Source organism: Pongo pygmaeus, chromosome 3 (assembly GCF_028885625.2).
Source record: "Pongo pygmaeus isolate AG05252 chromosome 3, NHGRI_mPonPyg2-v2.0_pri, whole genome shotgun sequence".
Taxonomy (NCBI): Eukaryota; Metazoa; Chordata; class Mammalia; order Primates; family Hominidae; genus Pongo; species Pongo pygmaeus.
Window position 1 is genome coordinate 132,104,243 of NC_072376.2, and position 17,605 is coordinate 132,121,847.

A 17,605-nucleotide genomic window follows, 5' to 3' on the forward strand; every position below is an offset into this window, starting at 1 on the left:
ATGACAGAGGCCTTGAGTCAACACACTTGTGGGTAATTAACATGGTCACCCCCCCACCTCCTTTTTATCTAACCTAAGCTTTTAGGCACCGGATAAGAGAATCTGGCTGCCTTCAGCCAAATCCTTTTCCGAAGCTTTTGTAAAACCTCCTAGCCTTCCAAGAAGGTTTGCATCTTTCTACAGTTTTTCCCGCCACCCTGACCGATCTCCTACAGAAGGCAAAAAAGGCTGTCAGTCAATCAATGAATCAAATATTTACTTCCTAGTTTTTCAGATAATAAATAAGCACTTATTATATTCTGATAATTAATTAACTTTCTAATAACCATAACAGGTCAGCTGAGGTCCTTTTATTATTATCTCAGCAACCTGCAACTAAGGATCATTAAAAGGTATACGCAAAATGCTCAGTTTAATGCCTAATTTATGCTACACCCAATTTTAAGCCAAGAGAAGGTTAGATTTATAATGGGATACAACACTCAAGCAACAGAAGTGGAAAAAGTAAAGATTCTGAATTTCCTATCCACTAATTAGTTTGTTATAACTGTAGAACTTTTTCTGGACACAGGCATAAATATTTAGTAGATTTAATTCTCTTAAGAATAAATTTGTTAAAATAAAAGTTAAGAAAATATTTGATAGCTTTTCCATTTATTTTGGGTTTTAAATTGAGATAATCAGACAAATGACAGCAATTTTGGTGATTGCTGGATGATACAAACACCTGTGTAGCTAGGGCTGTACAGGCATTTTTATTTGGTTGACAGACAAACTAGAACTGAAATCAGTTGCTGAATTTCAACCAATTTAAGTGAATTACTTGACCTACAAGCTATGTAACCCTAAATTTCTCAATGCAGCTGCCAGAAATCTATTTTCTAAATGCAACAACAGCTGGTTTTGAACAATACTGCAATATAGCAATTTTCAGTTATTCCAAAGTATTTTTCTCTTGCTAAAATTATAAACATAGAGAAAATAATTTTCAGATTTTTCTGAAAGACTATTTTCAAAGTGAAAAACAAACTTGAATATCATCTTTAGAAATTACTTGTTAGCTTTTTTATTTTAACCTAGAACAACACATATAATGGTAGAGTGTAACCCTCACCTTCATTTTAGAAATAACTTAACCCTGCAGGCGAACTTCAATATGTAGATAATTTCTAAATCACCAAACATATTGCTTGAAAACTACGTCCTTCTAGGAAGAATAGACAAATGGGCCAATTAAGCCTGAGGTGAATAATATTTTAAACCTGTAAAGCTTTGTAAATAATTGAAAAACTGTTCATCACTTCAAATACTGTCATCAACACACAAAATAAATATAGACAATTCCATATGAGGTTAACTCAAAAAGGACCTTAACCTTTCAGGTGCAGTTAGTATCTAAAGTTCATAGAATTGTTGTTCTTGGCAGTTAACTCAGTTTCACTGGCAAATGACTCAGTTTCTTACTCATGGATTTAACTGAGAATGTTTACAAGTCCTCATTTTACTTTGTTCTGTCTAACTTACTCTCTCTCCAGTGCTGTGCAATCTTGCGTGGGCTCTGGATCCAGACTGCCTGGATTTAGTACTGGCACCATTCCCTCCTTACAACCTAATGAGATCCTGAGAAGCACAATAGAAACTCTCTAAGCCACAAATTCCCTCTTACAAAATGCTAACAATACTGATCATTTAGGTTGTGGATTCAGTAAACTTAGTTGACTTACACAAAGAACTTAAAACATGCTCCGTATACAGGAAGTGCTCAACAAATGTAGTTATTATTATTATCTGTATCCTCTTGTTTGGGCAAAAGAAATGTTGCTCTTTCATGCCTAGCCCTCTTCAAGGTCCTTATCTCTTCACTGTCTTGCATTGTTATTCTCTCACGGACTCCTGTGCCTCCGCCTTTGTCTAAGAACATTCTGCCTCTCTTGCTTGTGAGCAATGCCAGCTCACATATTCAAAACCTAACCAAACAATAAAAAACTTCACATGATTCGGGCAACATCCTTCATAGCTGCTCCTCCACTCTGTTTTACACAAAACATTACAATTTTTGAATAGTCTATATTCATTTCTTCCACCATTTACTTTTACCTTTTGCAGTTCACTTCCCTGAAACTGCTTTCTCAAGTCACTTAATCAACGAATCCACAGCAGCTTTTTCACAATCCTCATATTTCTCATCCTTCCTACCACTGATGAGATCTCCTCCCTTTTTGAAACTGCTTTATTTTGCCTTCTGTGCCACTGCACTATCCTAAATCTTCCTCCTTGTTTAACTACCACTTCTCTACCTTCTTAGCTGTTTTCTTTTCCTGTTCCTTCCATCTAAGCCTATATTCACAGGAGTTCTGTTCTCAGTCTTCCTACCTCTCTGCACTCTCTCCCAATTGATTCACCCCTATGATTTCACTACCATGGGATATTAACTCCCAAATCTCCACCTCTAGTTCTAAATACCACCTCCTCATCGCTCGAGTCCTGCCTTTTCTGATTGCTGAAGATGTTCACTTAGTTGTTCAACCAGCACCTCAAACTTATCTTGTCCTAAATCAAACCTGCAGTTTTAGGGAAGTGAAACTGCAAAAGGTAAAAGTAAATGGTGGAAGGAATGAATATAGATTATTCAAAAATTATAATGTTTTGTGTAAAAGAGAGTGGAGGAGCAGCTATGAAGGGTGTTGCTTGAATCATGTGATTCTTAATATTCATCTTAATATTTCCACTTTTATGAATTAATGTCACCATCATTCTTTGAATTGCCAAGGTCAAAATATTTGGATCATCTTTCCTCTCTCAGCACAGTGTTCTGTGCACAAGCTCTGGATGGTGAACTTGTATCCTCATTCTTTCACTGGATGGCAGTGACCTTTAGCAAGTCACTGGGCTTCTCCAGGCTTCAGTGCGGCCTTCATAACATAGTTATGAAGTTTACATGAGAACACAGTTGTGCAGTTTACATGAGAAGATGTACGTAAGGGTACAAAGAGTTTAGCATGTGGCAAACTATGATGAAGATGACAGAAAAAGAATCTCAATGATCTGTTCACACTTTTCTCATTCCTTACATAACTCGTCACATCTCACATGGCCCTTACCTATGTCATCGCAAATACATTTAAATACAGGAGGACAACCTAGGTTATAAAGTGTTAAAGTGCCTCAAATTTTCATTAATCTCAACCAAGCCATTCCAAACCAAGACCTACAACATACATCTACTTACATATCCATGTGCTTTTCTCTCATTGTATGCTAAATAATGCAAAGAGAATTCAGGAACTGACCTTATTTGACCCCAATTTCAAACAGCATTTTATAAGCCATATGGTCAGAAATTAAAATCACTCTCAATTCTTGATAATAAAGAGTAGGTATCAGTAACAAACTATAAGTTGTTTTGTTATTACCCTAGCAAAACAACCACCTCGTGGTCCCCATTTCCCCAGGAACTAAAAGAAAAGTAAATTTAATTTTGGCCCCAAAAAGATGTAATGATTATAACAATTACTAGAAAACAATATCAGAATCATACACTATATTACACAGTCAGTATGTTATTTAATGCCTTTTGCTTTGTATTATCAGTGACTTTGCAGCCCTGCAAGAAAGCAGAGTTAATTAAAGATTTTTATAAGTATCCATCTAAATATTTACCAAATTTGGTTAAATTAGGTGTCTGTAATTAGTAATTTTTAAAAAGAAAGAGGATAATTACCGCTAACGACTGTAGCTCTCTTGTTTCTTCCTCTGCTGCTGAAGCATGATACGACAGAACCTACAGGGTAGGAAAGGAAGTCCAGGTTACACAGGAGAGAACTACCAAATGTAGACTAGAACTTCATGCTTGGAATGCTGCTAAATCTTCTTGGAGAGATAATTAGACTCCTCAGAATGCCAAATCTTGTTTGCTGTTTTCTTTAACAGTGAAAAACCCAGATTTAGATTCCATTGCTTGTTTTGGAAAACAAAAAGTTATACTCCCTATGTTTAAAGAAAACTCTTGTAACTTCCAGTCTGACATTATTGCTATAACAAACACATTATTTATAAGCCAGCCTAGAAATAACTTTTGGCTCAAACTTGGCAGAAAATTTATTTTGTTTTTTTTTTTAAGACAATATTGACTTTAGTTATTTTTGCTTGTGTACAGAATTAAAGAGAAAATCTTTGCATAATCTGACATTTTGATGTTAATATTTGGAAAGAAAATAGTCTAGAAGTGGCTCTCAGATGAGGCCTGTAACCATTCTAGAATTCACACAGAAAAACTGGATGCCTGGGACACAGTCATACAGATTTAAGGATCCCTTCACACTCCTACAATTCAAGAGCTGAGAAGAGAGTAGTGCTGGCCTGTAAAGCCATCCATTGACAGTTGGGGACACCGAGCCTCAGGGAGTCTCATTATTCGGCTGTAAGCTCACACCTAGTGAGAGGACAAGGAGATTTAGGACCCAGCTTTCAATTCCTAACCTATATATGTTCATTATTTAGTAGAGTTAAAAAATCAGGCTTATTAACTTAATTTCCATTTCCAAAAGCAATCATTTCTAAGTACAGGTTGAGCATCCCAAACCTAAAAATCTGAAATCCAAAATGCTCTAATGAGCATTTCCTTTTGAGTGTCATGCTGCTGCTCAGAGAGTTTTGGATTTTGAAACATTTTTGAGTTTGAGATTTTTGGATTTGGACTGCTCAACCATTAAGTATAATGCACATATTCCAAAAATCTGAAAAAAAATGCAAAATACAAAACACTTCTGGTCTCAAGCATTTCATGTAAAGGTTACTAAAACTGCAATGGGATTTTTTTTAAACATTCTTTTAAACCAAGGTAGTGGTTGTATTTAAAATATCTATCGTGCTTTGAAAGCATATTTTTTTAAAGTTCATTTTTGACAGAGACAACACAGATTTACAAAAAAAAACCCAAAAGCTTAAAAATCACTGATGAAAAGGTAGCTCATTTTCAGACTTTAAATGGTGAGTAAAGTAATTCAGCAACCCAAACCAGTATTTCTTGAACCAGTCTTTAAAATTTTAAGTAATTAAAAATTTAAAGCCAAATGATACATATTTGTACTATCTTATGATTTAGAACTGTTACCATACTGCACTACATTGCATCTTTCTTGCCATTTGAACCATTAATCACTAGGAAACCTCAAGAAACTCACAGCTGCTCTCTTCTGCACGTGTGAAATTGATGGGTCATGGCTATAACCTGTTGCTACTGAGACTACAGTGGTGGTTCCCCAAGAAAAGCTAAGACTGTGTCCATTAATTAGACTAATATTAACAAGTGCAGTGCAACATGGATACATGAATAAAGAAATGACAATACATTCTAAGTTAAAAAAAATTTTATCACACACAAAAGATAAAAATAACATCTTACACATGGGGCATAAGGATTAACTTTGTTAATACATGTAAGCATTAGAATACAATTGAAACATCGGATAAATTTAGTTATTTTTATTGTCATCATTATTTTATTGTTATTAGAATGATCACAACTTCCAGGTCAAAATAATTCACTGTCTTTTGAAGACCTGAGGGGTTTGTGCCCTTGGCTTTTGTCCAATGGCCTCATAAAGAAAGGACCATTTTTTTCAAAGTTATATCTATGATCATAGAAATGACTACACATATGACCTGAAATCAAAAACTTTTTATACTAGGTAAAAGCCTAATTATCCACATATTTAACTGAAGGAGAGCTACAAAGATAGAAATAAGTCTCAATCAGGAAAATATTCAGAGATCCTGAACAAAGTAATACAATGTCTGAGATTGCTTCAAACTAAGCCAGTGGGAAGGGAAGGGAAGTGCAGAGGAGTGCAGTGGGAATGGATGGAGTGATAATGGCCATGGGTTGATAATTACTGAATGGATGATAAGACATGAGGGCTTACTAAGCTGTTCTCTCTACTTCTGTATATGTTTGAAACTCTCCATAATAAAACATTTAAAAAAAGAAATAACTTCTAATTGATAGCTTAGATTCAATTTTTCAATGAAAAACCATGGAACTGAAAAAATTAGATTAAAAATTATATCTATATATTTTATAATATATAAACACATATATACAGATATATGTATATATGTGTATATGTAGATTTAAAGCTATTTGTACACATATGTACATGTGTATATGCACCTAATTGAAACTATATTTGAAATATATATTTGTGTGTATATGTGTACATATATATTTGAAACAGATTTCCACTGGTTTATAATTCAAAGTCTTTTATATAATACTATAGCAAACCTATTAGTATAATATATTCAGCATAGAAAGTAAAGGGTACCATCTGGTAAATTTTATATAATATATGTCCATCTAGCTCTTTAGGTTAGTTATGTACTTAAGAGAGATTGAGGGAAATGTTATTATATCCCAAACACTGATTTTCTCTAATTTCAACTAGATAAGAAATCTCCATGTTACATCATTTGAATAATTTCAAGGCAGTTAGTGAAACATATATAGAAAGGACTGACCCTGTTCGAGTCGGCCGGTCCTTTGTGAGAAAGTGTTCCTCGATCAGTCCCTGGGAGCCAGTGGTTTCTTCACTCGCTACCTGCACATTCAGAGTCACCTGGGGGAGCTTGGTAGTCATACAGATTCCCAGCTTCTACCCAAGACTTGCTGAATCAGAACTTTCAGAAGTAGGGTATATAAATTTGTAGTTTGAAATAGTTTCTCAGATGATTCCAGGAGTTAAAACTCTTCCTGCTTTTCGTTGATTTTATTTTTTCTTTTCCTCACTTCTAATTCTCTTAAGAGTGCCTAGGGTTTCTGTTTTTTGTTTGTTTGTTTGTTTATTTTTAATTTTTTTCCACAACTGTTCTCACGGAAAGATGGGGAGGCTCAGGCAATGGGAAAGAGACAGATAAGTGGCAGTAGTCATCTGTGTCAATGGATTATTAAAGTCAATATTGCTTTCTGCAGAAAAAGCAAAGGCCTAAAGGGATAAACATCCTGAGTTGTGGTTTGGTTATATGACATTTGACAAGTTTCTTAAATATTCTGAGTCTTAGTTTCTTTCATTCTTTAGTTGAGGTTAATAAGGATCTCATCATCTAAATCACATAATTTTGGTGAGGACACAATGACAGAACACACACACACCATGAGTGATTATGAGGGAAAGGTAAAAGCTGAGGGTTTGGCTGTACAGTGTGAGAGGTCCCTAAACTTCACCCACCTCCAATGTGACCATTTGTTTGGCCATGGCTCTCTCCACTGCTTCATACATCTGCGTGTTCTGGATCCCCAAGCCACAAAAGATGACAAAAGCTTCCAGAAACTGTTCGTCATTTCGGTTGAAAGGCTTAACCTTGCCAGTATTCTCCTCCATCTTATTAACAAGTTGGCAAACCCCTATAACAATCCGAGAAATTGAGCAAATGTTATTGTCGATTATCATAGTTTTTGTGGACTTTAACACACACACCCAAAGACTGTCTTATACTTTTCTCTTAGGAATGCTTGGTATGTCAAAATAAGCAAATTAACCCCCACAAATATAAGCTAGAGAAGTAAACAGAATTTATATGAGAACTAGTTTCATGTAGTTCAAAATGTACATTGCTGGCGTTCAAAAAATCCTAGAGTACTATTTTCTTCCAGACTCGGTCACGAATTTTAGATCAGTTGAGTCCCCAAAGACAATTTGTCCTTTGGAAACTAATTGGATTTTTGTACACTTGCCAAGAGAACAATTTTGATGCACATCAGAATTTTGGGTCAAACAGATCTCCTTTCCTTACTGAGAAACCAGAAGTTAAACACACACACACACACACACAGTTACATACAAAATAGAATGCAGAAAGGAGGCAACTGACATAAGCAGTCTCAAATTTCAAATCTACACCTCTGTATCCAACAGAATCATATTTGCAGAAAACTTTTGATTCTGCAAATAATTATGCAAATAAAAATGACTACTTAGAAATGAAAGTTAAACACGTAGTCAATAAAAATGAAAGATTACATCAACATTAGGATAAATCTTTACTGAACTGGTTGTTCTATGAGTTTCTGAGCCTAGTGGTCTCTGTGAGGAGTGACCTCACAGAGGTCACTTTGATGACCCAGCCTACCTCTGTGTAAACAAAGTGTTTTTAAAGTCCTTATCACTTCTGTCTCTGAGTATATAATAACAGACTTCTACCATGTGCCCACTGTGGGATAGGCATTGTGCTAAATACTTTGGTAGATACATGATCTCCAGTCTTCACAATTTATTCTGTGAGGTAGAGGTGACCATCCTCATTTTACAGATGAGGAAACTGAATCTCAGAAAGTTAACATCATTTGCTCAAAGCCACTTAGCTGGTATGTGTGGGTCTAAAATTCAATCCCCAGCTCAGCCTGCCAAAGGGCCACTCTCAACTGCCATATTACCTGTCAGATCTTTGCTATCAGTGCCCTGGTTGCATCTTGCTTGCCCACACCTTTGCTCATGCTTTTCCACAGGTCTGCACTGCTCCCGATTGCCTTCCCTCCTGCCTCACCAGTTGATCCCTATACCTCCTTCACAATGAGCTCCAGGAGGCCTCTAACTTACAGGTGAGGCAGGCATATTTCTATTCCCTTAACATGACCAGTTGGTGTATCATGGTAAGTTTTATTTCTCTCTCTCTTTCTAGACTGTCAGTATCTTGGGCTTAGAGTTTTATTTATTTTTTTCAGCTCCACTTCAGCTGGCAAAACACCTAGCATATAGTAGGAACTAAAAAAATGCTTTCTGAATTAATGAAAGAATGTAGAATTGCAGCTCTGACTGTAACTAGTTTCCCATGAAGACTATAATAGTCTATTATCCTTTATTTTTCCTGGAGCACAAAAGGATTTCATAGAGTCTGGAAGACGGTTGCACATTAAGCCCCTTTACCACCATCAATGTTCACCTTCTTTACTTTTCATACTATAAATGATCTGGACTCTCCTTTTTGCTCTTTTTGTTTGTTTATCTACTTTAAACAGTAAAGACATCTACATGCTTATCTATTTGCATTAGTGCTGCAGAAGTTACTTTATCAATTATTCCATAGTCAAGGGAAACTTTAAACAAGATATAATGAATTTGGACACTGCAAGTAAAAGCCATATACTAAATGGCAATCAGCATTCATTATCTTAAATGTATATATCCTGTGTGTGGCAAAAAACAAGAACAACAAAAAGCAAAAAACAAACCAAGGGTTATGTCCTTCAACCTTTGTGAATCCCCAAAATATAAATATGGAACTGTTTATACAGGCCTCTGTCTCCCAAATCATATTTTCTTGAGAGTGACGTTTCATGCCCTTATCCTCACATCACAATGGAATTGCCTTTCAGTTTTACTAAAGTTTTCTCCTACTTGGTAGCCTTTTTCATAAACAAGATTTTAAAAATTACTTCGTAAGAATTACTACACGTATAGCAAGAAAAGTACAACACAGAGGGGTTGAGATGTGAATACCAGGCAATCTGCGAGGCTTATGACCTAGCTAAGTATCTCTCCAGTACAGCAGTTCAAATCTATGCCTTGGTCAAAATTCACTGAATGAATATAGTAAGAGTCATTAAATTATACCTTTGGAATTGCCCGCAAGTCCTTTAAATGGAATGTTATGTGTAGAAATATCAAGGTTCTGCTATAACAAATACAGCTCAGAGCAGAACATCTAAAGTATATCCATGTTATGATCTACCATTACAGATATAGATCTATAGACACAGAGTTAAGCTCTGGGGAAAACAACAACAACAACAACAGCAACAAAAATGGGTACTGAAGACAAATCATCCATCTAGGCATATAAATTAATTCTCTTTTGAAAGTGAAATGAGCAGCCATATTTAAATAGCATTTATGATAATCCCATTGATCTCTTTACACTCTTCGGAAAATTTAATTCTATCAAGCAAAAATACCCATGTAAAAACAAAAAGTTATAAAGAAAAAGAGGGCTTATAACAAACAGGGTTCCCTGTTTAAGAAAACTAAAAACCTGGGCACATTTACAGATAGAGTGTTCACAACTTCTTCCTTAATGATGTGAAAGATTAAGGAGTACAATAATGAAATTTAAAACTGAAATTTGAGATGTCACATTACTCATAAACCATACAAACTCAGAATCATTTATATTTAAAAATGAAATGTTTAATGCAAAACCAAAAATAAAAGAGAACCATTCAGCAAAAACCCATTAATAAGTGCAATCACAAAATAAAACAACATTCAAAAATGTATTAGGGGGAAACCAAGAAGTAGTGAAGTTAGACAGCAAACTATCAGTGTTACCTGATATTATGATAGAGTTCATAAAGTACTCAGAATGTGGTCATCACAGTAGGTCTGAGAGTTGGTTAGCATTGAAGGCACCTCTGGAAATTATGCTGAAGGGACTAGATGGCTTCTAAAATTAAACAGTTATATTTTCTTTTCCATAATTCCAGGGATCGGATGTTGTTACCAACCACAGTCTTCCTCCTGGCTCTTTGGCAGAACAGGGGGTCAATGCTCATACCCTGCTTGCAGTCTTATGTCCTCTCTACCACATAACATGGACTCCAAAATTAGCATCCTGCCTTCTTAAAATGTAAAATGAACCTTGACCTATCTTGCAAATACTTTTGTTTCTGCACTTTTCATTTGTCAATCATCTTAATTTGGAGAGGTTTTTGCTGTATAAAAGATTTAATTTTTTAAGGAGCCAAAATAATTATCCTTACAATATTCAACTATAGTGCCTTGCTTTTAAAAGAGGCTTCCTCATTTTAATATTATATATAAACCTATATTTTCTCTAGTACTTTTATAGATGTATTACATTTAATCTTATAATCCAACTTAATTTTTCCCCTAACTGCTATTGGAGTCTTATAACAATCTGAAGAGTTATCCATTCTCTGATGATCTGAATTGTCACCATATACTAAATTCATATTTGTTTCAACAATTACATATTTTTTCCACATTTTAATATTTTTGAAATCAGTATGCATGTTATGATCAATAGCTTGACATAGTAAATTGAAATCATATTTTACTTTCTTGGAGATACATAAAATGGTGTCTTTCATTCAAAAGTATCTTACTTAAAAATAATGAAATATACCCTACTCTGTTACATACAATAACACAATTATATATGCCAGATGATGGGTCTACATTTAGACTTTCTGTTCTGTTTCATCAATCTTGGCATGTCTTTTAGCACCTATACCATACTTTTAATTATTTTACTTTTATATCATTTTAATTTCTGAATTAAATCTAAATTTAATTTCTGAAAGGGCAATAACCATCAGCTATGATTCTTTTTACACCTCCAGTTGTAAGTATTATCAATGTTTGTAAATGTTGATCAGGAACAACCTCCCCACCCCCACCCAAGTCTCACAAGGATACATAATAAAACTGATGCAAATCTAATCTGGGGTGACTTGATATCTCGTAAACTAGATTTTAATCATTTCAGAAATGTATTCACTTCTTAATGATTTTTAAGTCACTCAGAATTTTGTAGCTTTCCTCATATAGATGGCATATATTTCTGGCCAAGTTTATTCTTTGTTACTATAGTAAATGGTTTTATTTTTTTCCATTGTTTTCTAACAAATTTGTCTTGGCATATATTAAAATTATTTCTCTTTAATAATTTGATAATTAGGCTTCTTATAAAACTCTTACTAGACAGGTACTTTCAGCTAATTCTTTTTGGGTTTTCCAGTTAACACTAATATAATTTGAAAGTTATTTTATTTTGCCTCCTTTTTTTCTGTGTCTCATCTTATTTCAACCTTGCCTCCCTTCTGATTGCTTTGGTTAGAATTTCTTTGGGCAATAGTTTTTTTTTGTTTGTTTGTTTGTTTTTTTAATAACAAATTCTTTCTCAGTTACTCCCATGAACAATTCTAAAATCCTCTTGAGTTAGTGTTGGTTATTACCAATTTTTATAGAAATTCTCCATTTCACCAAATGTTGATTCCTATTTGCTACACTGTAATATCAAGTATCTTTTAAAATGTCTTTGGTATCTGTAGTTACATTCCCTCTCTCATTACTATTTGCGTTTCTCTCTTAATATCCTCATTATCTGTTGGAGGTTCGTCTATTATTATTGTGTTTGCCCATTATCTCTTATTTCTTCTCATTTCGTAAGTCTATTTTTTCAATTTTTTCTTCTACTTTCTTTCTTCTCATGTATATATTTATTTGGGGAAGGCAGCAGAGTGAGAAAGAGAAAGGTGCTGTTTTTCTAATTTCTACGGTTCAATGCTCAGTTAAAATTTTTTCATTATTTCTTAATAATAATAAAATATTTAAATCTACATAATTTCCTCTGAGTATAGTTTTGACCATGTACCTTCAGTTTTCATGTTATGTTGATAGAACAATTACTTTTCTAAAATGCTGTAATTTAATTATGACTTTTGATTTCTTCTTTGTCATTTAGGAGAATGCTTTTCAGGTTCTAAGTGAGTTTTTTCCTTCCAATTTATCATTTTATTATATATTAACAGTTTTAATGCACCGTGATCTGTGAAAGTGACCAACAATTCTGCTTTTCAGAAACGACTGACTTTGTGTTGCATATCATCAATATTTGATTTCTGACATACATTTGAGAATAATTTATATTTTTAATTTCTGAAACATGAAAGTAAAGCTATATATGTCAATTAAATCCACTTAATTTTTATCAATTCTAATGTTTCTTTATTTTTTCCTATAATCTAACACTGACAAGTATATTTCAGGCCCACTGTGATGATCATTTTGTCCATTTCTCCGTGTATTTTTAACAGCTTTAGTTTTTGTATGTCAATGATGCTATTTAGTTTATTAGCAGTCACGGCAATTACATTTTCCTCTGTGAGTTTTAATTTTACTCAATGAAAGGTGATTCTTTACATTATGTTTTACCATAAATTCTACTTTGTTTGATAGAAATATTGTTATACCTATTCAATTTTTGCCCATGTTGTATAAAATGTGTCTTTACAAATGATGTATACTTCACAGGTTCCAGGAATTCCTTAGTGTTTCTGATCCACTAAAGACTACTTATCTGTTTTCTAGTGCTACTAAAAAGTTTTCCTTATTTTTGTCTTTCTTCAGTCAATTATTAAATCTGTAATCTTTACATTGTTTTTATTATATAGATCTTCACTTCTGTAATTCTAAACTATAATATCTTAATTCTATTCTTTTCTAGTTTTCTTCCACCTATTACTGCCCTTACACCCTATAGTCTTATTTCCTTGTGCTTATTGTAACTAAGCATAATTTACAATTCTCTAACTGGGAAAAAACCTGGATACTTTAAGTAATACAAGCAATGTATACCATGGAAGACAATGTACAATTATAAACAAATGAATAGTGATATTGCCAAGTGATAAAATTTAATATGAAAAGTACAATGAAGTAGTAGTCAAACTTAAGCTGATATAACATTAGAATACTTATTTATGCCTTGGAATTCTACTGCAACACACAGATGAGCAGCTTGTCTCTCCATGTATTCACCTATTTAAAGGTCCACCCCTGAGTAATTTATTAAATAAAGCCAAAATAAATTAACAGAGTAAGATAAGATGATGTGGTAGTGACAATCAATGATTCAAAAATTTATTAAGGCCTACTCAAAAAAACTCTGCAGGCATGCAGGTCTCCCAAATTTTATTGATAGAAAGGAACTAAAATGAGGTGCCATTTGGAGCATCGGAATGATGTAGGTGTTTAGCCAGTTCAAATAGGCTAACAGAACAAGTTTGAAAGTGTAAGAGACTCAGAAAATTCATTGTGGAAGTAAAAAACAGAACCTTCTTACAGTGTACATGAGAAAGGATTAAGATAGTAACCAGTTGACAAATACATATTTCTTTCTCATATTTCTCTGTCAAACAATGTGTGGTACAGCACTGTAATTTTTATTTTTGTGCTTTTATTTATTAACAAGGAGATGAAAAAGTAAGCTATTTAAAGTGGAGATGTTCTAAGTATCTCTTTTTAAAAAAATTTTTCAATGAGAATAGGACTAATTTCTGCAAAAGTTATCCTGAAATTGATATGGAAAAAATAGGCATAAAAATGTCTGGTAAATATGATATTGGAAAAAGGCATTTAGCATAATAAGCAGGGAAAATAATTAGTTAAAATAAATGAACATTCAATGAGAAATATATTTCCTTAAAAGTACTGGAAGCAAAGTAGTGGAAACACTGTGTATTAGCCAGAGCACTAAGAAAACATTTGATAGGAAACAATACCTCAGGGAATAAATGTGATGGGACAGCAGGCCCCATACTGGTCTAATGTCTATAATTCCATCTAAATGTCAGTAATGGAAAAAATGAGAGGAAGGAAGAAGATTACAAAAAACACATGTGTCCGTCTGTCTTTCTGCACGTAACTCTATAGGGATTCTCTATTAGAATTACATAATAGTGGAATCTGGTCTATGACATGTAAGACAAATTATCCACAACCATGACATTTTCCATGCTACAACTGTAGGTACATAAGTATAGTCCAGAAATCAAATTCTTAGTTTTGTCATCTTTGTAAAGCAGCAGGAACACTGGAAATTTCCCCCCTTATATTTGGGATCTACTTGAGAACCTCCCTTCACCCCACACAAAACCCGACTAAAGAAATCATTTCTTTTTCCTTTCTTTTTATTTACAAAGAATTTTTCTCTCCAAAATCTACATTTGCCTACTTTTGGCTCTGTCATCAAGTAGGGTGATACAAAATATATGCCAAGAGAAGTCTGATTGTTTCATTTTTTATTTTTTTGCTTACTTGTCTGACACAGTGACAGGATCCCAGAATGTGAATTTTGAACAGATCTGAAAAGTTATTAAGTTCAACTCCACAGAGGTGAGTAATGTGCCCATAAGTGTGGTTGAAGATGAGTGGCGCTAACACAATGCTGTGAGTCCGACCCCCAGTCCAGCGCTCTTTCCATGTTGTCTAACTCGCTCTCATTTACCTTCACATAAAGTAACAAAGGGGCCTGATGCGTGATTTCCTCCAGCCACTCCCCATTCCCAGTTATTATTCCAAAGAAATGTTGCTGGGGAAAAGTGAAGATGTGACTTGATGGGGCAAGCTGCCACTCTGCCTTCCTTCCTATGACAACTTACTAGTAAATAATGCATTCCTTCTGGAATTTAATTTCACATTTTCAAAGGCCATAGACAGCTTGTAGTAAATCTTTACACTTATAAAAAAGCATTTTAAACAGCATAACATTTATAATATAGTTTTCCCCTTGACCTCCCTGAGAAATAAAATTTTATAACATTTACTTGGTATCATATTGTAAGGCACCCTTGGCAGTTTTCTTTTATTGCTTATGTTAGAGATCTGATCAGTGACAATCTTTAAAAAAGATCTCACAGATTCATTAGCCTCCACTTTTTTCTCTGAGAACTGTAGAAGAGTTGACTCAACAGCCCAGCAGGGGGTTGGCACGCTGGTTTCTAAGCGGCTTTAATGCACAATTCACCAGGGTCAGAAGCTGACCCTCCACCTTGTAGCTTAGGCACTAGATTAGCATACTGAAGACTGCTGGGGTGGAGTCACAGTAACTAAGTTGACAAGACTGATTTATAAAACCAAAATAGTATCAATATTCAAAAAGGAACAGATCTGTCCCAGAAACAGAAGTATAAGCACCTGCAGCTCCTGCCCATTGCCTCAAGTCCAGTTCATACAATAAGAAACAACTGTCAGGGCAACCAGTATATTTGAGAGGACATGAATAATGCATTCTCTTCCCATGAGCTAACCTACACTGGAAAAGAAAGTAATCAGTACAAGTTGGATTGGTGGGACTGGAATCAGAACAAGGGAAATCAGAGTCAGAGAATGTTGAATTGTGCTAAGCTGATGTATTCCTTTCACAATAAAGATGCATTCTAGGCAGAGGGACTGGGAATTGGAAAGATAATTACTGGCTATAATCTGAGGCATCCATTGCACCTAGTGAAGGCTCACCATATGGTCAGAATACTCGATGCACACTGATACAACTCTCTACATCCATCTCTGTGTTAGGGACAAATGTTACTTTACTCTTGCACAGAACTTGGACAGTCACTTTTAATATCTGTCTTTTCTTTTTCTATTTTTATTACTGATACCTTCTGCCCCTTCTTTCTGACTAAAACTCTCATTTACAATCATTTACAAAATCTTACAACTGGAAAAGTATTCAGACTTTTAAAGTTATATTTATATATCTAAATGTTGCTCCATTAGGGTTTTAATTCTAAATTTAACCTTTAAAAAGTTATCATATTTTCTTTATTTCCAGGCTCCTGGGAGAATGTTAACAGTCCAGACCTTTTTCACTACATCAACCATGGATGACTGGCATATAAAATCCTACTTAACCTTTACATAACTGCAATACCAGGAGACAAATATGTCAATAAAAGGAAACATCATTCAATTTTTCTGAGAATGCATTCTTCCATCATTCCTGAAGTAGAGGTTTTTCTATAATCATGTTAAGAACATAAGCTCCTGAGGGCAGGAATTTCTGCTTTGTTCATTGATTTATCCCCACTGCCAAGAACAGTGGAGTGCTCAATAAATATTAAATGAACAAATAAATATAATCTATAATCTAAACTACGTTCTTAAAAAAAGTCAACATCCAGGAAATAAGACTCTAAAACAATACACATTATCTACTTAATATCTCTTGTACAGTCTACCAAATTTCAATACATCACCAATCATTCTTAAACAAAAAATTCTGCTGAAATAGGATAATAATTATAAAAGTGCACCATAGTTTATAAGATATTTAACAAATGTCTGTTGGTATTTATGAATTACTTTAATTATTCTATCATTCCAAATTTTATCTTTTTTAAAACATTTTATTCTTTACATTTGAAAGAAAGAAGTATAGCTGGGAATACATTTTTAAAAATTAGAGCATAGGTTAAAGGAAAGGCTTTACCTATAACTTTATTCTTCTTTCCATTTTTTATAGGTGTACAAAGCAAACTTCTAATGCACTGCTGGTTTACATTTCCTGTATTTTCAGTCTAAACAAAAATAAAAAGAACAAAACAGCTAAAATGGTAAAGAGATTGATTTGTCCATTAGATGACATATAAACTATATGACACATTTGAAAGCACTATTATTCAACTTTTATATTAGCAAACATTGGAAAGCAGAAAATGTATAAATTATAATGAAGTTCACATAAATGCAATATAAAGCAATGTCTGCTTTGTTAAAAATATCAGAATTCTTTTCACTTTAAACTTTCCAAGCAGCTTAATAATAAGTAAAATGTAAAAATAAGTAAAAAAAAATAAGTAAAAGTACAGTATCTACTATACTAGTGTAGTAAATGCCCCAAATAATTTAAGGAGAGGGGCAGAATCTAAACGCCACCTAAAATGCACCGTGTTACAAACCTGTCCTTTAATAATACCACTGTTGCTATTGCTAAAGTTCTAACAATGTCTCCAAATAACACCCAAATAACAAAATCATCCAAATAACAAAATCAAGGTAGCTGCCTCAAAGTGCAATGCTTTCCT

General features: G+C 33.9%; 2 protein-coding genes across 14 annotated transcripts in view; one reads left to right on the top strand and one right to left on the bottom strand.

Moving 5' to 3' along the window:
• The window catches only part of LOC129035560 (zinc finger protein 283-like), a 112,732-nt gene extending 96,241 nt beyond the window's left edge, over positions 1–16,491 (top strand). For 8 of the 10 annotated variants that reach the window (XR_010126109.1, XR_010126112.1, XR_010126110.1 and 5 more), the window contains 3 exons: positions 8,504–8,596; positions 14,848–14,912; positions 16,354–16,491. Coding sequence is in view for 1 of the 10 variants with exons in the window: in XM_054486075.2 (XP_054342050.1) it covers positions 8,504–8,596; positions 10,478–10,583 (199 nt within the window). In the remaining 9 variants the exon portion in view is untranslated. Of the gene's footprint in view, positions 1–8,135; positions 8,363–8,503; positions 8,597–10,477; positions 12,471–14,847; positions 14,913–16,353 lie in introns of those variants that run through there. The other 2 variants (XR_008502228.2, XM_054486075.2) reach the window with 2 other exon arrangements.
• The window catches only part of PDE5A (phosphodiesterase 5A), a 134,009-nt gene that overhangs the window by 40,996 nt on the left and 75,408 nt on the right, over positions 1–17,605 (bottom strand). For all 4 annotated transcript variants that reach the window (XM_063664062.1, XM_054486069.2, XM_054486071.2 and 1 more), the window contains exons 9-11: positions 17,011–17,098; positions 7,227–7,402; positions 3,722–3,781 (exon numbers count right to left, since the gene is read on the bottom strand). In XM_063664062.1, the coding sequence (XP_063520132.1) occupies positions 3,722–3,781; positions 7,227–7,402; positions 17,011–17,098 (324 nt within the window). The remainder of the gene's footprint in view (positions 1–3,721; positions 3,782–7,226; positions 7,403–17,010; positions 17,099–17,605) is intronic.